At 31.8% G+C, this 27,500-nt stretch overlaps 2 protein-coding genes across 4 annotated transcripts in view; one reads left to right on the top strand and one right to left on the bottom strand.

The window, feature by feature from the left end:
* The window catches only part of LOC145297722 (transient receptor potential cation channel subfamily M member 3-like), a 790,615-nt gene that overhangs the window by 37,296 nt on the left and 725,819 nt on the right, over positions 1-27,500 (bottom strand). The gene's annotated exons all lie outside the window — the stretch shown is intronic.
* LOC145297723 (neuropeptides capa receptor-like) lies at positions 1,966-17,262 on the top strand. The gene is made up of 2 exons (XM_080143939.1): positions 1,966-2,138; positions 15,929-17,262. Exon 2 carries the CDS (start codon positions 16,008-16,010, stop codon positions 17,124-17,126), a length of 1,119 nt encoding a protein of 372 aa, XP_080000065.1. The 5' UTR covers positions 1,966-2,138; positions 15,929-16,007; the 3' UTR covers positions 17,127-17,262.

Genomic DNA, 27,500 nt, shown 5'->3' on the forward strand with positions numbered 1-27,500 from the left:
AGAGGGAGAGAGAGGGAGAGAGAGGGAGAGAGAGGAAGACAGAGGGAGAGAGAGGAAGAGAGAGGGAGAGAGAGGGAGAGAGAGGAAGAGAGAGGAAGAGAGAGGAAGAGAGAGGGAGAGAGGGAGAGAGAGGAAGAGAGAGGGAGAGAGAGGAAGAGAGAGGAAGAGAGAGGAAGAGAGAGGAAGAGAGAGGAAGAGAGAGGGAGAGAGAGGGAGAGAGAGGGAGAGAGAGGGAGAGAGAGGGAGAGAGAGGAAGAGAGAGGGAGAGAGAGGAAGAGAGAGGAAGAGAGAGGGAGAGAGAGGGACAGAGAGAGAGAGAGAGAGAGCATAAGATAAAGTGATAGAGAAAGGTAGAAAAAAAAAGACAGCAAACGAACTTGAGTAGCAAACTTCAAAAAAGCCATTGATGAAAAGCAAGTATTGAATGGGTTTCACATCTTACGGAAAGTGGGTGGGGCCAATTCAAATGATGACAACATCGGCAACCAATTGCGATACCACCCCACCCCCAACAAATTGGTCCCGCCTTCCATTAAGGCTGACCACCAGAGAAGTTTGTCGTGCTAACACTGCCAAACATCGCTGCAGTTGCTGCTGAGCCATCCTTCATCCTCATCGGCGGCGGCAAAAAAAAAAAAAAAATTCTTCTCAGCTCGGAAGTAAACATGCGCGTGCCGTTTGGGTTCTGAACAAAGGCAAAGGTTACGCCGATCAAATCGGTTAATACGTGGCGGCCACTCAGTGAATAACGAGACGAGAAGCCGGGAATTTATTTAAGAAATTACAAAAAGAGACTATTTTTCTAGAAGATAGTCGTTCTCTTGGTGAAATTTATTTTGAAAAAATTATTTTAAAAGAACTCATCTTTAGAATTTTTATACATATTTATTTCATATCTATATGAAATTAATATGCAGTAAAAAAAAAAAAAGAAGAAAAAAAAGCATTTGCATTTTTAATGTTTTAAAAAATATATTTTTAAAAAGTCCTATACTTCAAAGACGACAACACTGCCAAAGATTAATTTCTAAATCGTTTACACACACACATATATATACATATATATATGCATGCTGAATTATGTAAGAGCGTTTTGCAGTCACTTATGTACATGCATACATAAGCAATGCAATCGAAAAAAGTCCAAGAAATAACATCTACAGAAACAAACCTTCCACTGTTAAAACATTCCATTGTTCCATATTCCAAGTGACAGCAATACTAGCATAACACTAACCCCCTCTCTTTATATAAGAAGTTTCATCTTCCATCAATACCTTTGCTTTCACAGAAACACTGGAAACTCAGCCCGTAAAGCCAAACATACCCCATGGAATAGTTCTTCAGTCGACATTCTAATGATATTTACGACATAACTCTCTCTCTCTCCTTCTCTCTATATATAAACACACACTCTTACATACATATTTGAACACACTGATCATTTCTCTCTATACTAAAAGACTATAATCGTATTATATATATATATATATATATATTTTATATATATATACACACCACACACATACACACAACTGTTTCGTCGTTTACTCTAGTAGCCATAACAAATAATATTTTGCACAAAAATGAAAAATAATATTATTAAAAGAAAAGAAAAAATGAGGGCGAAACTAATTTAAAGAAACAAAAACTTCTATTGAATAAAATAAAAATCATAATCACACACACAAAAGATCATGCCATTCAAAAGACGCTCTGTCCAACTCCACCACGATGAAAACATGTTGCATCGAAATACTAACACTTAGTAAAACATGTTGCATCGAAATACTAACACTTAGTAAAACATGTTGCATCTTTACAGAAAAAAAAAAATGCCATAAAAAAATACAGAAATAAAAACATTAAAAAAGTAAAATAAAATTGAAAAAATTTAAAACATGCGACGGTAACGTCTTGTCCGGTGTAACGTTCGAAGTGTAACGCATTTTGTTACCGCGTTCTGGGAATGACTGAAAGGAACCGTGAACATGGTGATATCGTTTTTAACAAGTGTTTATCTATCGAAGCGTGAGGCATATCATCAAATGGGTGATTTGTTTTTAATTTTTCATAAGAAGCAAATCGAAGGGATTGGGGAGGGGGAATCTTTCATTTATAAACTCGGTGATAATCAGGTAAGTCAGCATTTTTATTCACTCTAATATTAGTTTTTAAAACAGACAACAAAAACGACCCCCCACACACACACGCACGCACACACACACACACACCCACACACATACGCACGCACAGACCATAATAAAGACCCACGAGTATTTCTTTCCATATGAATAAATATAAATCAAGAAAAAAGTTAGGAATAAAAAAAAAACAAATGCCAAACGAAATCCTTTCGTATATTTAGGGGAAGGGAGAAAGCAAATAGCAAATCAGACAATCCCTCCTTAACGTCTAAAATGAATTCACTATATTTCTACAATGAGACGTTTTTCTGCTTCTCTTTATATGTTGATGGATACGTTTTTCTTTCTTTTTTTTTTCAACTTCCAAGTTTGAGAAGCTTTCTTTCTTATTTTTTTTATAACTTTACCGATTGAGAAGTTCTTTTATATGAATGTTGAATAGTAGTGCGAACACTGGTCAAGTGTAACTTTATCCCGTCATTTTACATTTACAATGGAGAAAAAAACAAACGCACGTATACGCACACATGCATGTATGTATGTATGTATGTATGTATGTATGTATGTATGTATGTATGTATGTATACCATAATTTGTCATTCCAAATGCCAAAAGAGGAAATCAATTCACTCTTATAATTTTTTTTGCTTGACAGCTCAACGAATCAATTCCGGTTCCGTTTTTACGATATTTTCCATTTTTTAACATTCTTTTGGTACCTTTCTTTTTGAAAAAGAGATGATATTCTCGAAATATCAAAGACGTCCACCATCCCGGTTATTTCAAACAGTAGGTTTATATTTATTGGTTCCCTTTTGTGATTCTTTGGAAACTAAATAGACATACGAAGATAAAAATACCGACAAGACCTTCGTCTATTTGTTTATTTTTGTCCATATGTCACATCACTTCAAACACCCAGTTCCCTGCATTGCTATAGCCATCTTATACTCCTCCACATTTATTTACCAGCAATGCTTCAAGCAAACTACATTTCCCTTTTAAATGTTTAAATCATTTTGTTGTTCTTATGGTTTTTATATTTAGATATATATTATTATACTAAATTTACATTATATTGCGTCTTACACGTGTTTCATTTTTTTTGTGAATGCTTGTATTTTATTACTTTCCACCTTATGCATGATTCACAAACAGTAACGAAAATATTTTTGGCTTTATAGGCTGTTCTTCAGAGACAACCGCCTATTTATAAAGAATATTTATAAAAGAAATAATGATAAAATAATTTTTTAATAAAAAAAAACAAAAAAAAAACAAAACAATTGCATATCACAAACGTTAAAAAGAAACAAAAAACATATTTTCAAAACGAATTAGAGAAACGCATCGGTTTTTCAGTTGAAAAATTGAAGGGATGGAAAATTATGAAGACGCAAGGGAGAAAATATGATCAGGCATTTATTTCTGATTCGAGTCTCAAGGGTTTCTTACTAATTCGACCCCACGTTATAATTTAAGGAGAGTAGAATTTAGATCCCGAGTTTACGTTCGGCAGCCACATAATTCTCACCTTCCTTCTTTTGTCTTTTGATCCTCACATTCCATAAGCGATGTTTCTGACAAAGAAGGAAGAATTGCTGTTTTCTGGGTTAGAATCTATTCCACCTAACAGTTATTGTTGCAAGTTTTTGACCTTGAAGTACTATTGTTTATTTTAGCTCCTTACATCAAGTGTTTTCGTGCCTTGTCTGGAGCGATTTCCATAAAAAATAAATTTAAAAAAACTCATTTTAAAGATGACGATCAGATAAAAATAGTCCCTCCCCCAAATGTGACACAATGTTAGAAAATTCTTAAGCCGCCATCTAAGATTTAAAAAGCAAAGCTAAGATCGTCATTTTTGATTCAAAATACAAAATATATGCTCTAAAGCCGAAACATAACTTCATTGAGCTTGTTATTTGAAATAACTTGTATGCTATATTATAAGTGATATACACCTTATATATATAAATAAAATAAATAATCTTTTATATACTTACAAACACTAGCGTTTCATGCTTTCACAATCATCAGTGCAGGAAGTGATGATTGCCGCTGGTTGAAGGATTTGAATCCTGCCACAAAGCCACCTTTGGTTCAGTTAGCAAGGACTTAAATCCCTAGGCCACTGTCAAATGCAGCAGAACGAAGGGAAATTTGAATATTAATAAACCTTAACATTAATTCAGATGATCTATAGTGATCAAGCAACAGAAAGTTGTGATCTTGCAACAAGGCCAGCCGATCGACTTCTTAAAAGATTCCCCAGACAGTGCTCAACATTTCAGAATTAATTTATTAAAGGGGTGAAATTATTATAAATTATAATTACTTTTAATAACTATAGTGTTTCATGCTTCCGCAACACTGGGCACCCCCGCTAGTAACTTATAAAAAGGTGGAATAAATTATAAATGATACATGATTAAGGGACTAAACTTTTGCATCACCATATATATATATCATGACCTCTGTTCAGTCATTAGAGACATTGGATACCTGCTGTAAGGGTAGCTGTGTGTGTAATTGTGAAGCAAGGGTTGCACAATCTCCAACCATTAATTTCATTCGAGTCCTTTTTTTCTCAGGCAAACTATTGACTTTTGTTTTTCTTTCTCCTGAATCAGTTATGCAAAGGCTGCATATCGGAAAAAGTATGGGACGTTTTTAGAAACTAATAAACACAAACAAGCCAGAAAAAAAGGCCCTTTATTTACAAACCTCTCTGGTAGCAAGATATAACATGGGGGTCAGTTAGGGAAAAACAGCTCACCTAAAAGAGAACTTTTGAAGAGTATAAAAATAGCTATGAGAGGACACTAATAAGGTGATAGTCAATAAGGAGAAAGTACATAGGTGAGCCATCTCCTTAAATAATCAAATTCTACCTAATTTCCATCATTAATGATTACTAGCATTTCAGCCTGGCGTTGCCCGGGTGTTTGGATGTGTATGTTGAGAAAAAAAAAAAAAGTGGTAGTAGGAAGGCAGACTCGAACCCGTATCGTGAAAGAAAAGAACAGGAAAAAAAACCCTGACGTCTTTGCTGTTACGAGCACCACCAAACCGGAAGTGACGTAGGTTTAAATTAAGGCTAGACAATCGAAAGGAGAGGATGACTTTCAAAAATATCAGCAAAAAAAGCCCACCCCCCGTAGAAAAGTGCCCAGTTGAAGGTGAAGATATTAATATTTTTAGCCAATTTTTCGATATTTGTCGTCTGAAAGGTCGAACTTCAAAACGATACTGATCTTGGTAAAATCCGTCGTCTCTGTCAAAAGTTTTAGGCAGACATGCAAACTTACATACATTTATATATTGGTAACTAAAAATTTTCGACCCAAACCGATTAAAAAGCTTGCCCTATCTCTGAATACCCTTTATGTAAAATTTCAAATGTTTAGACCAGAAATTTTCTGAGTAATTTGGTAGAGACCGCAAAGGTCAAATTTTTTTTAACTTTGACTCCTATTATGACCTCTGAATATTTATTGTTTTGGGCTCAAATCAAGTTAAGTTAAACTCATGTCCAAGGAACCTATATCTAAAATTTCATGTGTTTAGACCCAAAATTGGCGGAGGAGTTTGGTAGAGTTCTCAAAGGTCAAATCGTTAAACTTTGACCCCTTAACAGCCAAATTTCTGGCCGAAAATGGATTACAAAGATTTTCCTAAATCTCAGTACCCTGTATAACAAATTTCGAGTCTGTAGACTTAAAATTGACAGAGTTATTGCGTAGGGAAATGTACACACAAACACATTCACTTTTATAGATATATAGACAACGTTGCTATCTCACTGACCACCTGATATAATTTTTTTTTTTTTACTTGCGTTCATCTCTAACAAGGCATATCGCCACTTGGACGTAAGGGGCTACTATTTGGAACCATGCCTAGGAAAGATTAATAAGATGTCGGTTTATGTTATATTTAAACTTCTGCATATCATTACAGTCAAAGAATTCCAAAGTCTAGCTGTTCAAGGGGAGAAACTATTAGAGCAGAAAACTTTCTGCAATTTAAGGATCTCAACAGTGAAGGGGTGAGATTTTATTGCTTAGCGGGTACATCGGGGATATGTACGTCGAGGGGGCATAAGTACAAGGAGTTCATCAGAGGATATTCTATTAAAATATTTGTAAAACAGGCACATTGTGGCGATGGGACAGGAGTTGGAGTTTAGTTAACAAAGTGGGACCGATTAGATTGAAGACTCTTTTTTGGACCTTATCGAAGAGGAAGAGATTAGTGGTAGATGCACCAGCCCAGATGTGGTAACAATACTGAGCGAATGGTGGCCTTCTAGAGGTACAGGATACTCTCAGATGAGAGTAGTTTTCTAGCTCGATAGAGGGAACCAACCTTCTTTGCAGCAGCCTTTGCAATGTCCTCAATGTATTTGTTCCAGTTCATATTCCTCATGAATGTTAGACCGAGAAGTTTGATGGAAGAATTCTCAGGTAGGGTGTTATTTGTCATGGATATCGGTGGTTGGAGAGGTGTCTTGTAATTGTTTAAGAAGAGCGGCTTAGTCTTATTAGCATTAAATGTTAACCATTATCCTCAAATTGCCTTCAGGCCTTGATAAATGGTGACTGCCCTCGTAAAAAAAAAATAAATAAATAATTTTAAAATCTGAATGCTATCTCATTCAGACAAAGATGGTTACCATAGTCAAAGTAACCTCCTGATTATCTGTAATCTGACGGATAGTTTCTTCCGATGACAGAATGCAAAACAAAAGTTTCAAAATATAGACCACGTGCGGCCATTAGAAAGGGAAACATGTCGCATTTCAAGTTGCAGTTGTCCAATTGAACTTGGAACAACAATCACTTAATTGACCAGACTCTCTGGTGCCAATTTTGCCTCGACTGGTCATAGCGTCACGTCCATCTCCGTTTCCTTTGAGCCTGCGCTGTTGTTCTTCACAGGAATTGAACCCATTACGTTTCTTAATACACTGGTAAGAACTTCACTAACCGTTTCCTTTTTCAAAATATTTTACACGATGAAAGTTATTTATCTTTCTCCCATGGCGGGACATACGACACAAGGGGCAAAAAGTAGGATTTGAAGAGCCAGCACCCTCGAACAGGGGATCTCCAAACTACGATCCACAGACCAGATCCAGTCCGCCAAAGTCTTTAATTTGACCCGCAGAACTCTTATGGAGAACGTAAAAATATTTAAGAAAAATTTTTTAAAGATGGAAATATGTGAAACTAGCGTGGGGGTTTTTCTTTTTGTCCAAATAATTCCAAAAATGAGGTTTTGGAGAACCAGTTTCACTAAAAAGTAAAACTAATGAGCGAAATAGTATACAACACGACCAGGTCATTTTGTTTATTTTGGCTTATAGCTCTGAAAAGTCACTAAATATGGCTCCCTCATTTGAAAACTTTGGAAATCTCTGCCCTAAAGGAAGTGCACACTGACCTGCAAAAAATGTCTAGGCAGCCCTATCAGTATTTCCCAGTAGGGGCAACTCAAGTGATTAGCAATAAACTTATCTTCTCAAAGGGAGAAGGCAATGCCTGGGAGGGTGGACTTCCTAGAACTGCACAGGGCTAGCAACATACGGCAGTCAACAGAGAAAAGGTCATTTTTAACAATGACTTAAACTTCATTGTGGTCATTAAACGTAGCTTAATAAAGAATAAAAAATAAAATGAAAAGAAAAATATATTGTAAAATCGGCAAATACTTAAATTGGGAGGAAATGAAACGGTTTAATTGCAAGTTTATGCATGCAGCTCTACTTGTGGGATATGCGGAGTTATCTATCTGATCTTCTAATTAAAGATCATCATGCTTTGCTCATTCCATTTTACTAATGAGTTGTCAAATATGAAGGCAAAAAACCATTTGAGGATAAGGATTAATCAGATGGATAGACTGTCAATTATATGATGGAGAATACTATGAGAGGATTGAAAATTATTACTAGAATTAACAAGGTTTGCATGATTTATGACAAGTGTTTGTTGATATTGGATGTGAAGGCAGCTATATTGTAATCTTTAGGGAAGCAGTCTCATAGTAATGTGTTCCATAGATCTTGGAAAGAAACTCTCTTCATAGAAATTTTACCTGGCGCAAAATAATGCATAGAAGAAACTTTTTTTTTTTTCAGTTTCTATATTATGTATTGGTTTGTTTTATCTTACGGCATATCAACCTTTTTTACGATAGTTATTTAATGCTGAAACATTGAAATATGATTTCTCATTAATTCAATTGGTTGGTTGTTTTACGGCATATCAACACTTTTTGGGTCTTTAATGTCGAATTAAGTTTTAAATAAAAGCATGAATGACTGAGTAGTTAATACGTTTAACAGATCATTCATGATATAAATATTTGTTAAAACCAACGGCAATGAAGATAACACATTTTTAATACAAGACTATACTAGATAGATGCTGTCTACCTTTAATAAAAAAAAGATTGCCCAAACAAATAAAACTGTGCAAACTAATAAAAATTAAATTTGAAAGCTAAAAACGTAAATTAAAAAAATATATCATTTGAAAGCTAAAAAACTTAAATTTAAAAGATATATTATTTGAAAGCTAAAAAAAAAAAATTTTAAATATTAAATTTTAAAAAATTAAGTCTGAAAGCTAAAAAAGTTGAAAATATTCAATAAAAAAAAAAATTTGAAAACTTAATATGAAATTAAATTTGAAAGCTAAAAAAAGTTTTAAAATCATTTATTTTCAATAAATTTGAATACTAAAAATATTAAATTAAAAAATTTAAATTTCAAATCTAAAAATATTTAATTATACAACTAAATTTGAAAACTGAAAATATTGAATTAAAAATATATATTTGAAGGTTTAGAACATTAAATTAATAAATTAGATTTGAAAGCTAAAAATATTAAATTAAAGAAATAAAATTTGAAAGCTAAGAAAAAAAAATAATAATAAACATGTTATAATAAAATAACTCCAGACTTAATTTTGAAGTCATTGATCTCAGGCAGTGCCAGGTATACTACTACTGTACTGAAGTGGCACTAACCGTAAAATGGGTTGAACCGGCTTCCTTTGGAGGAGCAAGTTTCATGGGAGTATGAAATTCACAAACGGTCCCCAGTCACATGTATATCCCCGCTGGGCGAGATGACAACGTTAGGTTTTGCAGCTCATGCAAGAAAGTGTCAACATCCTCCTACAATGTCAGATATCTTTACTAAAGAAATCAAAGTAACAATAACGTCTTTGTTGTCCTTATCTGAAGAAGAGCGAACCGATTTAAGCAGCAAGTTCAAGAATTTACGAAAAAGCAATTCACAGTTGTTACGGTGATCTGCAGTTGGTTTAGAGTAAACTCCTTACGTCAATTCACACCAGGTGAAAAGGCACTGATAAAATCCACAAAAAAAAAAAAAAAAAAAAAAAAAAAAAAACTTTGCTAAATCTTATCACATATTGCAACGAATGACAGTTTCTACCTTAAATGGTATTTTTTGTAAAAATGCAATTGCTTAAGTGAAAGATAGAAGTTAGACCAAATACATCCATGAATTATAATTCTATTTTTGCGATGATACATTCTATAGAAATGGCGGCGGTGCACTAGGTGTATCAGAATTTTTGACACCCCTAACACGAAACTGCGAATAAAATATAAAAATCTCGTAATTTCTCTGTTAAAAGTGGGTTATTTATTTATTTTCTTTATGGATTATACTTCCAAAATAAACTATTAAAGTTGTTTTAAAAGTAATAGAAATTTTTTTTTTTTTTAAACAGTAATGAATTTTCCGAACAATATTTTTCAATTTTTAAACTTTAAAAATCTATCAAAATTTTTCTATTGATTCTATTTTTACGATATTTTCAGGGTCAATGTGAAATTTTATGTTCTTTCCAATAATCCAAATATAATATTTTAGACAAACGTTTTTTTTTAAATTCATGCCCCCCACTCATTTTCAAGTTTCTATTAAAAAGTAAATAATTAATTTACTCACCGAAAAGTAAATAATTAATTTACTCACAAATTGAAGAGAAAACGTCAATAAATAATATATTCAAATTTAAAACAAAAAAAATGTAGTGTTTTTTTTTTTAGAATTTTACCTGTAAAGTTTGAAGTTTAAAACCTTTTTTTTTTTAAAACCACGTTATTTGTTTTTTTCTTTTTTAATGGAACCTTGGTCCTTGCTCCTTTAATCGAAAAAAAAATTAGAGCTTCAATTACATTTTTCGAGGAGTTATAAACTTGGAAAGATGGGGTGGAATTATTCACTATTTTCACGAAATTTCTGACACACCTAGCGGTGCACTGATTACAGAGACAAACCCTGAACTCTGTGTGCCATGTCAAAGTTCTGTCTATTTTTAATGCTCTCATAATATTCTTCACCATTTAACTGACAATGAGTGTGTATATATATATATATATATATATATATATATATATATATATATGGTAGCGTCCAAAACTAAGGGGCAAAATTTTAAAACCTAATATTTGTGTGAAAAGCTGATATTTTGACAACTGGTAGTCGTTATCACCCATAATATCATACTAAAATTTGAATCATTTGCAATGGATAGAAAAAGAAGTATAACAATTATTTATTTATTTTCAAAATAGGAACGTCCAAAAGTAAGGGACAAAATTGAGAAAAACAATGTAAACAGTATGCTATATTCAAATTTTTGGATTTCCTCTAAAGAATAAGTCTTACTTAGTCATTTGTAAACGTTGCATCAGCCGGCAACATGGAGAAACACCAAAAACTTGATTACTTTGTGTACACAAGGAAAAGCACACCATTAGAGAGATTTCAGAGAAAGTGAAACGTTCCAAGAATGTTTTAGGCAGGGTTGTTAAATCCTACAATGATACTGGCAAAATAGTGCTTTTAAAACCGGCAGACCCTGCAAAACTTTGGCAAGAGAAGATCGAATAATGCAGCGTATGTCATTAAAGCACCGTTTTAAGTTTTGCATAGAAATTAAAAGGGTTATGAATAATACCTCGTGTGTTATTGTGTCAAGACAGACTGTTTCTTGATGACTGCAAGAAATAGGGTTGTTTAATCGAACCCCAGGGAAGAAACCACTTGTTAGTTCGAAGAATAAGAAATTAGAGTTTGCAAACAGGTATGTAATTTGGACATAAGTATTTTTCAGTGATGAAAGCAAATTTAATTTATTTGGAAATGATGGAAAAAAACAATGTAAAAAGACGTATTGGTGAAAGATTAAGTGCAAAGTGTACTAAGAAAACTGTCAAGTTTGGGAGCAAAAGTGTCATGGTATTTGGAATACTTTTTAGTCAAGGTACAACGCCTCTTGTCCGGTTATAAACTCGTGTAAACGCACAGATCTATGAAAACATTGTTCAAGATCATGTTGTGCCAATCATACAGAATTCAGGTTTCGATAGTACATGCATTTTATTGTGTTTTGGCTGTTTACATTGTTTTTCTCAATTTTGTCCCTTACTTTTGGACGTTCCTATTTTGAAAATAAATAATTGTTATAATTCTTTTTCTATCCTTTGCAAATGATTCAAATTTTAGCATGTTATTATGGATGATAACGACTACCAGTTGTCAACATCTCAGCTTTTCACAGTTGTTATTTCTAACAAATATTAGGTTTTAAAATTTTGTCCCTTAGTTTTGGACGCTACTGTAAAATTTGTTAACTATAAAAATGAAACAAAAAATTTGAAAAAATATAATTTTTTTTATTTTCATATTTATAGCTTTCAAATCTAATTTTTTTTACATATCTATATACTCATCGTCAGTTTACTATATATATATATATATTAGTGGCCTGGCAAGGCCACAGGGGGAACAACCAACGTAGCAAAACCGAAGCTACCTGCTAGGTCACTATGTGGGCAAATTTGGGCATATTTTATTGGTTTAAAAATATAGAAACTTTTTTACCAATTATCATAAAATTTTAATAAAAGAATAGTATTATAATCTTCAAAAAGCTTGCAAATTTTCATGTAGTTTCGTCCCATAGAACCAAAGATATGAGCATTTCAATATTTAATTTGGCTACAATATATATATATATATATATATATGCACACACACACACACCAACTTTTTGGCAATTTTGTAAGTTTGCAATCTTAGCGACTATTGATCAGAATTTAACAAATGAAGGCTTGTTGGAAAGGTAATGATCTGAATTGCGTAGTATAAGAGCTATGTAACATTTGCTCTTAAGGTCGCACATTAAGAGGATCATCTATCATCCAGAACCAATTTTTGGCACTTTTTAGAGCAATAAATACTGGAGATATTCATAATCGTACCCTATCTCCAAAAGAGGGGAGCTATAAAAGTGAGAATGTGTGTGTGAGGATACATCTCAACCTATATACTCAACAATTTTTTTTATCTGTAAACCTGAAATTTAGTATATAGGGTCTTCAGACATGTGAAAAACTTTTTAATCGGTTTTCATCTCGAAAAAAAGGGCTGCTAAGGGGTCAAAAGTGAAAATGGGAGTTATCGGATTTTTTGTCAAGTGTTTCACGAATGCATATGCGTGAATCGTTCACATGAGAGATTACTTAGGTTAAGAATAAGTAGGTTTGAAAATACATTTTAAAGATCGTGTCAAGCTGGCCTAATGGTTATCGTATTTGACTCGCTGTCTTTGGGTTAGGGTTTCGATTTCAGCTGGATTATTTTTTTTACTTACAAGAAGTGAACTGTTTAGAAAACGCATACTACTCGCATGCGCACATGTCTCAGTTTATTTCCGGTTTTGTTGTGGGTTTCTTTTTGTATTTTTTTTTTTACTTCATTTTTTTTTTTTTTTTTTTTTAAGAATTTAACGTTACATTTAATATCTACAGAAATAAGAATTCCACATTAATTAAAATATAATATTTAGGCTTATTTTACGACCGGGAAATCGACTCCGCTTATTCTTTTCAGATTTATTGTTTTACTGCTAGTAAAACAATAAATCTGAAAACAATAAGCGAAATCGATTTCTTCCACAAAGCACATTTCAAGATGCTTCAAAAATGATCCTAATAAAAGCGAATCTATTTCTGATCAGAAAAGAAGTCGGCACTTCAAAGGTTTTTATCGATTTCTCGAGTTTGTTTGGAATATCCTGATCGTCACCTATTTTGTTTTTAATCTGATAAACGAACAGACATTTGTTTCTCAACAAATTCCTGTTCTTTTACAAAATTTGATCTAGTCAGATTTCAGAAAAAAAAAAAAAAAAAATCGGATCAATCACGGAAAATTTGATCCCTCAGAAGAAATCACTTGAAGGTGAATTATAGTATATAATTATAAGTTACTCCGTTGGTCGGTCGGTAACACTTTTGTGCTTGGCCTTTTTGGTTAAGATCAAAGGTCTGTTCTTAATAGATGCTGTTCTTAGCTTTTTAAACTTTTCTTGACCTTTTGGCCAAGATCAAAATGTAGTATCTGTTCTTACTACATGCTGTACTTATGTTTATAACTTTGTGATATAAAATGGAGGATCACTTTTTTGTATTAATTTAATGTAAAATGATCACCCACTTTACAACTAGCCAGTCTCAAAGCTATTCAAGTCATTCTCCAGATCATTCAAGTTGTTTTTGGAGGATCACAGTTATTTTTTAAGCATTTAAGTCATTCTTAAGGTCATTCAATTCATCCTTAAGTTCATTAAAGTCATTCTAAGTCATTTACTTTTTATTTATTTAAGTCATTTCAGCCCATTTTTCGGTCATTTTAGTTTATCTTTAAGAATTTCATGTCAATCCTAACATTCACGCATTCATTCATTACACAAGAGCATGCGACTAATGGCTATCGGCCTTGTTACTGTTGTATCCGGGGTTTCTACTGTAACTTTTCTATTTAGCTAGTAAACGAAAATATTTAGTTGTCAAGGGTCAACAAAAGATCAATTTGTCCGTAGAGCCCTGTACAGGGAACAGCTGTAGCTTTTACTTTCTTCAAATTAAAATTTCGGGTATATGGTGCCATAGCTCGAGCATATATGGTGTAATCTAGAGGTCCAATTATCACAAACTCTACACATTAAATTAAGCTGTATGTAGGCAATAACATGTTAAATGTTGTCTTCCAAGTGGTCTATTGTGTCTGATTTATCAGCATAAACATGGGACTTTACATATCCCCAAAGAAAATAATCTAATATGGTTAAATTACACAAACGAGGTGGCCAGTTGAAAGGTCGATTTTGTGGAATTATTTGTTCATGAAATGTTTCTCTCGGTAAATTGATTGTATCATTTGCAAACACTGCTTGGATATCAGTTTCTTTATGAGGAATCATTAAACCAAGCTGGACTCAAAATAACCGATAGTTGCTAAACTTGGAATATGGTTGCCAATTTAAAGCTTGCGATCTCTAAAAAATATATCTGTATAATTGTAATCAAATCCAATCTATTATAAATGGGATAACACAAAAGACGATCACAAATCTTTTGATCGATATTATGTCGTCAAGTCTTCAATTGGATTTCAATAAAGAAAATCTGATCAATATATTAGTGAATATTTCTATGCTTCTACCTAAAGTATTTCATAAAGTTACACTCTTCTGGAGGTTGATGGTCCAATCCTCAGTGTAGGTAACACTCAAAATACAATTGAAAATTACCTAGGACTTTTTGTTTTAACATTTAATTTGAAAGGCTTTTCAAAATATTCAATTCGAAACCTCAAAAAAAATATTTAAACTGAAAAGTTTTTAAATAATTGGTAAAGTTTTAAAAATATTTCATTTGAAAAGTTTTTTTTTTTAAATATATTAAATTTGAAAAGGTTGTTTTTTTAAATATATTAAATTTGAAAAGGTTGTTTTTTTAAATATATTAAATTTGAAAAGGTTGTTTTTTTAAATATATTAAATTTGAAAAGGTTGTTTTAAATATTCAATTTGAAAAGGTTGTTTTAAATATTCAATTTGAAAAGGTTGTTTTAAATATTCAATTTGAAAAGGTTGTTTTAAATATTCAATTTGAAAAGGTTGTTTTAAATATTCAATTTGAAAAGGTTGTTTTAAATATTCAATTTGAAAAGGTTGTTTTAAATATTCAATTTGAAAAGGTTGTTTTAAATATTCAATTTGAAAAGGTTGTTTTAAATATTCAATTTGAAAAGGTTGTTTTAAATATTCAATTTGAAAAGGTTGTTTTAAATATTCAATTTGAAAAGGTTGTTTTAAATATTCAATTTGAAAAGGTTGTTTTAAATATTCAATTTGAAAAGGTTGTTTTAAATATTCAATTTGAAAAGGTTGTTTTAAATATTCAATTTGAAAAGGTTGTTTTAAATATTCAATTTGAAAAGGTTGTTTTAAATATTCAATTTGAAAAGGTTTTTTTTTTAAATATATTCAATTTGAAAAAAGTTTTTTAAATATACTCAATTTGAAAAGTTTTTTTTAATATATTCAATTTGAAAAGTTTTTTTTAATATATTCAATTTGAAAAGTTTTTTTTAATATATTCAATTTGAAAAGTTTTTTTTAATATATTCAATTTGAAAAGTTCTTGCAATATTAAATACGAAGTTTTTAAAATATGTCATTTGAGCAGTTTTTAAAATATGTCATTTGAGCAGTTTTTAAAATATGTCATTTGAGCAGTTTTTAAAATATGTCACTTGAAAAGTTCTTGCAATATTAAATTTTAAATGTTTTTACAAATATTTAATATGAAACGTATTAGAAAAATATTTTGAATAAAAAATATTTTTAATAATCTTTACATTTTTTTTTCTTTTGTAGAGGGATTCCCTGTCATTCAAATCGACTTGATCAAATTAAAATTCGGAGGAAAGAAAAAGGTAAAAAGGAACTTGGTACCATGACGACCACAAATCCTTCCCTAGAAGAAAACTTCACAAATGACCCTCCCTGGAGAAATGGAAGCATTGCTATTACCATAAAAGATCTCCTTGAGAATAATGACACGTACCTCATTTCCAAAACGATCCTTATCTACGTCCTTCCGGTCATTATAATTGTCGGCACAATTGGGAATATACTTAGTTTTAAGATCTGGATGAAACGAAGACTGCGAAGGACATCAACCTTCTTCTACCTGGCCATGCTGGCTGTCTCGGACACAGTATTCCTTATCATCAGCGGACTCAAGACATGGGTCCGCATCTGGTCCTACATGGAACTTCTCCACGTCTCCATCATCAGTTGTAAAATTACAACTTTTATCGTGCACTCGTCACTACATATTTCAGCGTGGCTTATCGTAGCCGTGACCATCGAGCGTTTCATGGCCGTATGGTTCCCACTCAGAGCAAATGGAATGTGCAGCTTCCGCCGCGTGAAAATCGTCACCATAGCGATCGTCGTTGTTTTCCTTTTGCTTAATGTGCACTTCTTCTGGACGGCTGAATTGGTCAGCACGGATAACCCGGAGAGCCCTGACCGGCTTGAATGCACCACCAACACGACAAAGGTATGCGTCTACTTCCCTTGGTTCAACATCATCATCTTCAATGTGATACCATCTGTCGTGGTGCTCATCCTAAACCTGCTCATCATTCTCCGCCTGCTCAAGCACCGAGAGACTCTCAAATGCGCTATGACCAGAAATGACCAGCACATGCAGAGCATTCATCGACGCTTGGCCGTCATCTTGCTCACGATATCTTTTGTCTGGATCTTCACTACCGTCCCAACCACTCTCACGTTCATTATCAAACGAACAGATAAAGACACGGAGAGTCACGCTCAGGCGTTACTGCTGAGGGTGCTCAGTTATATACTGCTCTACATCAACCATGCTATCAATTTCTTTCTCTATTGCATGACGGGACGTCTTTTCCGTTTGGAGCTTAAACGACTATTCTGCACAAAAACCAAACAAAAGCACTTGCAGATCATAGTGTTCAGAGCAAGTAATAATGACAGTGCACATCCACTGATGGAACAGCACAATGTGCAGATTGTGCACCGCCAATAAATAATGATTATAATATATATATGGGTGCATGTGTCCATGTCTCTCTCTCTCTCTCTCTCTATATATATATATATATATGTGGTCTTTGTGTAAGCAAATTGAGTTTAGGTATTCGGACAATGTCAAAACATTGTTAATTCACTGCCTGCATAGCAGCAACCGAATAGCATAATGATTAGAAGCTCAGACTGTCATTTGGACGGTCGGGTTTCGATCCTGGCTTAAGGTAGTTGCTTATCTAGCCGCACTGATGAGCTGTGAAACAGAAACAGTACCTATGTGGATGACGATATATATATATATATATTATATATATATATAAATAACACGCACATTATTTCATGTTTCCACATAAAAATTCATAAAACGATATTTCCTATGTATCAATTATCAGCACTTATTTGAACAGTGCTCAATACATGAGTAGAGCTAGGAAGTAAGTCAGGAAATAAATATGGTAACATCAATTGCATGCATTAACCTGACGACTCCTTATGAGGATGAAATGCAGAAAATTCTGTGTAGCTTAACTGCCATATATATATTTTCATAACTTACATATATATATATAAATATATATATATATATATATATATATATATAAATTTTTTTTTGTGGGGTACAAAATTTCCATATTGCAATTGTGAAGGGAAGACATGTGTATATATATATATATCTTAGATCTTAGATCTTGTCTTGAAAAGGGGATGCTCAATAAATAGATAATTAAGACAAAAATAAAATGATGAAAAATAAAAATTCACATTTCTTTATTAAATGTTCAAAAACAATTTTCCTGTTTAAAATCAACTCTTTGAAAATTGGTTTTACTTACAATTGAAATTTTTCAAAGTTTTCAAATTCATGAAAACAGGTAACACTTAACATTTATTTTACTAGTCATTTCCTCTGAAAAGAAAAGCCTCATTTTTTTTGAAACTCCATGGATTAAGGAAAAATATTTCGTTATGTCACTTGTTTTTGAACATTTTATTTAATAAATTGCATTATTTATTCATCCATAAAAAAATCAATTTATAATTTTAAAAAATCCTTGATTCAACACGTTTTAAAAATTTTCGAATTTTTATTTTCATCATTTCAGTATTTGTTATTTTCATTTTACATCTTCTAGGTTGAGCATCTCTTCATCACGATAACATCATCATCTAATATAAAATGCTTCTTTTTATATTATTTAAAATATATATATATATATATATATATATATATATACACACACACACTAGGTTAAAGGTATTCAAGAGTGATAGCTAATGAATAACGAGGTTGTTAAGAGTGCTCAATAAAAGAACAAGATATATTTTTATTAATATAAACAAATTTACATGGTCGCGACACTTGCCATGCTTATGCTTCAGACAAATGATCGGTTGAAACCAGAAGTCCTCGTCAGGCGACTGAATAAATGGTTGCTTTCCAAACCTTTTTTTTTTTTTTCGTGGAAAGCAACAAGCGTAAAATATGCTTAAATATATTTTCATTTGTCCAGATTTCGTATATATTATTATAGAGTCGTGATTTCAAAAGTATAAAAAAAAAAGTATTTAGGTGCCATTAATTAGAATCGAAACTGAGAATGTAACATTCAAAGATGGTGACGTTACACCACTGTACCAACGTGACACGCATATAAACTGATTAAAAATAAAAATTAAACTAAGATGAATGTACAAAATGTTTAACAATTTTTCTTACCCATTTTTGACTCTAAAAATAATTTTAACCGGCTAATCTATATATCTATAAAAGTGAACGTGTCTGTGTGTGTGTGTGCACATTTCCCTACAGAATAACTTTGTCAATTTTAAGTCTACAGACTCGAAATTTGATATACAGGGTACTGAGATTTGGGGAAATATTTGTGATTGGTTTTTGGCCAGAAATTTGGCTGTTAGGGGTCAAAGTTCAACGATTTGACCTTTGCGAACTTTATTAAACTCCTCCAACAATTTCGGGTCTAAACACTTAAAATTTTAGATATCGGTTTCTTGGACATGGATCTAACTTAATAACTTGATTTGAGCCCAAAACAATAAATCTTAAGGGGGCATAATAGGGGTCCAAGTTAAAAAAAATTAACCGTTTTTTTTTTTTTGATCAACATACACCTCCAAACACCCGGGCAACGCCGGGCTGAAATGCTATTGACCTATTAAAAAAATCCAATCATTTAAAGCCTCTAGCGCTGCTCTGCGACTTTTAGTTTTGGAGGAGATAGAGTTTGAAAATATAGAGACAGACCTACCGACAGACATAACCGTTTATATATTAGACTAGCATAACTACCTGGTATACCTCGGGGGGGGGGGCGAGCAAGCTAGTGTGTATTAGTTTTGGGACGATTGATAGGAATTGGGAATCAAAACAATCAAAACTTTCAGAGGGTATCGGAATCAGTACTCTGATTCCAAAAATGAATCGTTTAATTTTTTGTTTGCTTGATTTTCTATTGCTCATACTAATGATGAAATGATGAATAATTATTTATTTTGAACTATCAGTAAAATTAATATTTATAGATCTTATGATCTATAAATATTTGGTCAAAATAACTTTGATAAGTTATGACAATTTACTGTTACATTCTTAAATGACACAGTAAAGTTACAGAAAAGCTCTGGTCTTATTTGAGGCGTCTCAAATAAAACAGGAGGCCCCCTGTCGCTTGACAATGTTTTTATTTTTAAAACTGAAACAGTAAATTTATTGTAGTGACCTATTTTGTTTTCTGAATTGAATAAAATAATATATTGCTCTTTTTAATTGAGCACTATCAACAACTACGTTGAAATTCAATGATTTTTACTTTTGGATATTTTTAACCGGGAATACATATATATATACACACACACACTTACCTAACACAATCTGAGCAAGTGTTGCTGCTACCAATCGAGGTTATGTTTTAGACAATCAATCTGACAATGTCGGGACCATTTTGAAGTTAGTGACCTTGATTCTGTCAGTCTGGGGTATGACACTTTGCAGTTCTAGGAGGTTTACCCTCTAAGGCTTTATCTTCTCTCTCAGAAAGGGGTTAGTTTATTGCTTATCGCCTTATGGCAATTTTTGTAGGCCAAAGTGTACTCTCCTAAGGCGATGGTTTTCCAAATTTTCATCTACGCTTGTACCTCTTGAAGAATATATATATATATTAATATATATGCGTTATAAAACAGTTACTGTCAAGAATTGCAAGTGTCAACGGAATTAAAGGAACAAAATGTAAGATGCAATATAGATGTTTGTCATTTATTTGTTATATGCTCTGTAATCACATTGAGCTTCTTAAATTAAGGATTGGTATGTATAAAAAGTGAAATATAATTGAAAAAAAAAAAATCATATTTCCACAGAAATATGTATATATATATATATATATATATATATATATATATAACCAAACCATTGATTAGATCATTTTGTTTTCAAATAATACAAGAACGATAATTCATAATCCCAAAAATTCATTGATTTTTCTTCGGATTATCTCATTACTATTTACTGTTTTCTTACATTTCAACCGATATGTCCTCCGACATTCTTTAGGTATATTGTTGACACCCCCACCACCTTCATCACACACACACAAAAAACAAAACACAATGCAAATTACCACTGTGTGTGTGTATATGTGATTAAAAAAAGAAAAATGCTGTCTCTGGTCAGGGGGAGAGATCTATGGGCATTAAAGTCAACAATGCTGGATATGAAATTGATAAAAAAAAAAAAAAAAAAAATGAAATCCAGTGTAGATTTGTTTTTTTTTTTAATTTTTTTTTAAGAAAAAAAATTATATTATATCAAAAATTATTTAAAGCAATTGAAGCCGTTAACAATGCAATTTTAGTAAAAACATTTAATCCAAATTTTCGGGGGAACTTCCCTTCTTCAGAATGGTTTCATATTTTGTAGGTTTTTTTTTTTTTTTTTAAAGAAAGTGATTTTTCATCAAAAATTATTGTAAGCAAGTCAAACCATTAACAATGCAATTTTAGTAACATTTTTTTTTTTTTTTAAATTCAAATTTTCGAGGAAAATTCCCTTTTACAAAGATGTATTAATTTTATAGCTAAATGATAATCTCTCCACGACATTTTTGCAGAACGATTCCAAATAATTCATTTACAATATTTTTTTTAAATGGACGCTTCTGGCCTTGTTTCGATCCTTAAACATTTTGAATCAAGAAAAAAAAATTGTTTTTGTATCTCAGATTATACCAATGGAATTAATTTCTACAAGGTGAGATGGCTGTACTCTAGAAGTGTAAGCCATGTTTAGTTTCAGAACAGTTTCCGATGGTTCGTTGTTCTACACAAGTCCTGAGAGGTGACTGGTTTGCAGTAGACATTTCCACACAGCAAAAGATTCTTACTGTGTTGAGACGGAAAAAATATGCGAAATTGCTACAGAAAAGGTTTAATATTTATGGAGCAATTCTGATTTCGGATTGGTTGGTAGCAGAACGTGAATTAATTCGATTCGTCAGTTCCTAGCAACATCGTTTATAAATAGAATCGCTCGACTGTGTGGGATCAACCCCATTATACATCAAAAATATTGTAACATGTATGCACACACGCGTGTGTATGGCATTATAGTTAACAATATTGAGATGGGGGGTGAGGTATGAAATTGGTTAGAAGGATTTATTATGTTGAATTACTTCTTCGCTATTTAAGTACGGTTAGAATAAGGATTTATTTGTATTTATGTGATTAACCCTATCAACTCGTTGGATCACTTATTGGAAAAGTACCAAAAAACGGGTATTGTGTTACAGTATTAAATACGCCTCCCCACTATAAAAAAAATAAAATAAAAGGGTTTAACAACAGACATCCAATTAAATTATTTCGCTCAAAACTTTTTTTTTTTTTTAATTTAAAAAATGTATATATTTAGACCAAAATAATCTTTGGTCATGTAAATATTATTTTTATAGTTTTGTTACTTGGTCTTTTGGTTGGGAGCAAAAAGTGTAGCCTCTGTTCTGATACACTTTTTTTTTGTTTTTGATCGGTGGAAGAGAAATCTTTCTCGACTGAGGTAATTTTTATTTGTGTCTAAATCTATAGTGCTTCCCTTTTCGAAAACTGGACTTTACCCACATCGAAAAACGACCTTGTGTCCTGGTGGGGAGAGGCAAGGTAAAAATGGGCTCGCAATCATAAAGGGCATAAAAAGGTGCACCCATGAAATCGTCATTGATAAAATTCACAATCCCCTCTATAATCCAACAATAGTCTGTGGCACTCTGGATTGAAACAAAAATAAAAACTGCTGAAGTTTAGAAAGATTTTTTCGCTCGTTGATTAAGAACAGAATAGATGAAGTGCAATATCAGCAAATATTACGTTTTGCATTATTTATTTGCTGCGAGAAAAAAAAAAAATACAATTCGGCACAAGGGCATCAAAAAAGTGGAGAAAATGGGCGTAGTTGATCATCGTTAGTCTAATTTAGCAAATTTATCTATTTTATTCAGCGGCAATCACCTCAATCAGATACTACACTTTGATCTTAATCAAAAGGCCAAACCAAATTTTTTTCATTGAATGTATTTTTTTTATATATTATTTTTATTTATCTGTTTTGGAATCCTTTGAGATGAGGCTTCATAATTTGTGCATTCATTTTTTTTTTTTTTTTTTTTTTTTTGCGGACCGTTATCCTCATCTTCATAGTTGTTTCGCTCAACTCATCCTTTGGCTTTCTTCAGGTTAATCACCTGAGGTAGGCAAGAGGATATATAAGAAAAAATGGCACAACTGCATGTATAAGAAAAAATGGCACATGATAAAAAATATGAATGAAAATCTCAAATTTATTAAAATCTAAAATAAAATACATAAAACGAAAAAAAATTTAAGAAAATTGGAGTAAATTCATATACCCACCCCCCCCAAAAAAAATACCAAAATCTAAGAAAAAAATTCTTTATGGTGTACGTATCCATGACGGAAAGATAATACAGTATATATATATATATATATATATATATATATATATATATATATATATATATATAAAATCACGTAAATTGATCGTATAGTTTTATTGAAAAAAATAAAAATTTAAATTTTATAACTAAACGACAATCGCTCAATGCCATTTTGCAAGACGATGGAGATAATTCCAAATAGTTCAAAACTTTTGCAAAAAATTAGAAAACCATTCTTAACATAGGGAAGGAGAATATCAGAAAGACTCAAATTCATCGCTAGTTAACTCCACTGTAAAACGCTCTTCAGAAAATTCAGAAAGAAATTTCAAAATCATTCTGTGCATGGTCATAATGACTACGAATTCCCATTAATATCTCAAAAATGATTTTCCTTTTTTTGTTGTCGTTTTTGCATGGGAGTGGGGTTTATGGACTAGCACTAGAAAATTATATCTACATTTAACAGTGAACAATCTAGACCGTGAACCTAATTTTTTAAATTGCCCCTGGGCATATTTATTATACTGATTCCTTATTTATACAGCAAACAACTAGGAATATATAAGACATATACAACTAAAACTAGTCATGGTCATGTATTGAGGTGCATGATTCGAGTCACCTGGAAAAAGATTAGAAACCATTTCTCTATGTTCTCGCTTTGTGCCATTTTTTTTCACCCGTATCATTTTTACTGTGCCATTATTACTGTATAATATAAATTATTATTGTTTTGCTCTATTGTTAAAACTGGAAATTTTTTTTTTTTTTTTTTTTTTTTTACTATTGAGCATGTTATACCCATTTTATTTGTTTTTGTTGTTTTGTTTGTTTTAAAAAAAAAATATATATATATATCTGTAGATTGATAAACGTTTTGAAATTTTCGAGGTACCCGGTGCTGAAGCGGCACTAGCCCTAAGCAGATCGAACCGGCTTCCTCCAAAGGAGAAAGTTCCATGGGAGTATAAAATTCACAAGTAGTTCCCAATCACGTATATCTCCATCAGGGAAGATGACTTGAGGTTCTTGCACGGAGGCATCGACGTCCTCCTACATACAGCGCCTAGTATTCACAACTGGTCACCTATCTGGTACTGACTAGGCTCAACATTGCTTAACTTCAGTGATCTAATGAGAACCGGTGTCAATGTAATTATGCCGTATACAAAATTTTTGAGGTGAGGGTTGATTATTCGAATAATTCAGACTACTATCCTGATTACGCTGCGCACGTGAAAATGAAATATGTTATATTTTAACATGAAAAAGTCATGGAGAAAGAATTATGAAAGACAAAAAAAGAAAGCAATTAAACACAGGAAGAAATAAACAAAAAAAAATTAATGGAAGATTTTTCATGAGCGGTTCATTGATCTGGACGAAACCGGTAAAATTTCAGATTTGTTTTTTTTTAATTTCTTCCTGTGTTTAATTGTTTCCTTTCATGTCTTTCATATATATTTATATAGATGGTGATTGCTGTTGTTTCCTAGATGTTTATCCAATGAAACTCCGGTGTCTATAACAGTGATCAATAACAAAAAGAATTGTACTATTATGTACCTTTACTTATGCAGCCTATAATGTTTGTATTCATATGTGCATACATGTTTAAGCTGTAATTTCTTTAAACATCTAAACTTCTCTGACTTCCAGTATCTAACTGCAGAAAGATGTATACACATATGTAGTCAATAATGTTATATATATATATATATATATATATATTTGAAAATTCTTTTGTGGGTACAAAATTTAATTATGGCTAAATATAAACCAATTAACATAATTAAAAAAATTTTTTTAAATGAAAAAAAAAAAAAATTAAAAAGGCTAGCTAATTGGGTTTCGTTCCTTGCTCAAAAGAGCTAAATCAAGGAAAAATGTGATTAAAAAATAATTGTCATAAATGGAGAGGGGGGGGTCAATATAAAAAAAAATAAACGGGGGGGGGGAATCAAATTAAGTCCTAAGAGATTTTCTTTTTGCTTGCAAAGAGAAGGTCTCAAGGACTTAATAAAAAAGGTTTCTAGGATTTTTAAATAAAAGGGCAAGTGCGACCTGCTCAGGATCGTGAACACTTTCTTTGCAAGCAAAAAAAATCTTAGGGCTTAATTTGATTTCTATGGGACTTTTTCACCCGTTAATTTTATTTTATTATTCATGACAATTTTTCTTTTTTTAATCCCAATTTCCCCCGATTTAGCTCTGTTGAGTGAGGAACGAAACCCAGTTAGCTAGCCCTTTTTCATTTTTTTTTAATCATGTTAATTTTTTAGCCATTATATATATATATATTTGGCTAATCTGGACTACTATCCTCTTTTGGTTGTCATTTTCACGCTTAGGCTGATATAACCTCTGCAGTTTGTCGAATTTGGCTATTTTTGTATTAAAATCAGCCTAGAAATGTTTTTTTGCCTCTATTAAAAAATGATTTCCAAAATAACTTGACCAGAGATAAGTTTGGAAGTCAATTTCTAAAAGCCGTCCAACACATGCCAACATATAAAACAGACATTAAACTGAATATGGTGATGATTACTCATTACCACTTTTAGAAGACTGATTGGAAATCAACACCTTTATCCGTTGCACCATTAGGTTGAGTTTCAGTTTGAAATTTCATATAGTTTCCTGACTTTATACAAAGATTTCCAGAGTTCAACACGATGTACTTAAAGACGGTCGGAAGTTATATCGGCTGAAACATTGTGAGAATAACTTACAAGTTGAGAACAGTAGTCCAAATAATCTAAATATAGATTATCGATCCTCATCGAAAAAATTATTATTGTACATTTATTTAAAGTGTGTACATATACATCTTTTGTGTGTGTGTACATTTATTTAAAGTGTGTACATATACATATTTTGTGTGTGTGTGTGTACATTTATTTAAAGTGTGTACATATACATCTTTTGTGTGTGTGTACATATACATCTTTTCTGTGTGTGTGTGTACATTTATTTAAAGTGTACATATACATCTTTTGTGTGTGTGTGTACATTTATTTAAAGTGTGTACGTGTACATTTATTTAAAGTGTGTACATATACATCTTTTGTGTGTGTGTGTACTTTATATTATATTTTATGTTTAAGAAATAAATAAATTTTTAACTAAAAACAAAATTCAAAAATTACTTTTTCACTTTCATTGTGTTGCCTATAAAAATTCCAGATAAATGTATATATATATATATATATATATATATATATATATATACACACACACACATACATACACACACAAACACAAGTACTTCTGATAGAACACAGAGTTATTCTTTTTTCCGATTTTTCTGGATATCTTTTCCATTCGCCGAGGTCATCCAATTATCATCAGGAACGATTGTTGAAGTTATCGTTTTCTTTTTCTTTGAGGCTTCGTGTATTTATAGTTTTTTTTATTATTGGTTATAAAGATAGGTGCAAGATGGTTAGGGGCGAATTATTTTAAATTTTAATTTCGATTTTCTCATGTGATATACATACACCACAACACTCTCCCGACGATTAACCTATCATTTCGCTGACAATAGCGCTATAAAACAACACCTAAACACCCCATGATAAAAACCTACAGTCGTCTGACATTAGAAATATCTTAACTAACAATACTAAAATTCAATACCCTAACAATTGCACACGATGACTAAAATTACTAGAAGCCATACTTCTCAAAAAACTACAGCCTCTTTTTAACCGGATCTCATTTAACACAGAGACAAATATACTAACAGTATTTAATAATTAAGAAACTAAATACAAAAAAAAAACTATAAAATAAGAAAATCGAAATTAAAAATAAAAATAATTCGCCCCTAACCATTCTTCATCCACCTTTGTAACAAAAAAACAAACAAAAAAAAAAAAAACTATAAATACACCAAGTCTCAAAGAAAAGAAAAAGATAACAATCGCTCCTGATGATAATCGGATGCACCAATAGAAAGTGTTTGGGTGGAATATGGCTGAACAACAACTTTTGGACGCCATTTTATACAACATGCCAGCCGAAATTAAAAAGACTGCACGGCGAATGAAAAAGATATCTAGAAAAATCGGAAAAAAGAATAACTCTGTCCTGTTCAAAAAGATGTGTTTGAATAATGACTTGCTGCCAATATATATATAATTGGTTATAGGAGATAACCGTGTTGATAAAAGATGACCTTGATTTTTTACTGAAAACAAGGTTTGTCTTTCAAAACCAAAATGGCCGACTTATAAACAAATGAATTGATGATGTTGATTATATGTTGCTTCCGTATTGAAAAGTTATATAAATATGAACATATTTTAATGTTTTTTTTCCTGTAAATACTTTTTGTTGTTGTTGTTGTTTTTTTTTTTTTGTTTTTTTTGTAATATTCAAATCTTGTTTACTTGTAT

The sequence above is a fragment of the Euprymna scolopes genome, chromosome 18 (assembly GCF_053919585.1).
Source record: "Euprymna scolopes isolate OS-2025 chromosome 18, ASM5391958v1, whole genome shotgun sequence".
Taxonomy (NCBI): Eukaryota; Metazoa; Mollusca; class Cephalopoda; order Sepiida; family Sepiolidae; genus Euprymna; species Euprymna scolopes.

Bases quoted from the DNA above. Each gene is read 5' to 3' on its own strand.
- LOC145297723 (XM_080143939.1), top strand. From the start codon at position 16,008: ATGACGACCACAAATCCTTCCCTAGAAGAAAACTTCACAAATGACCCT.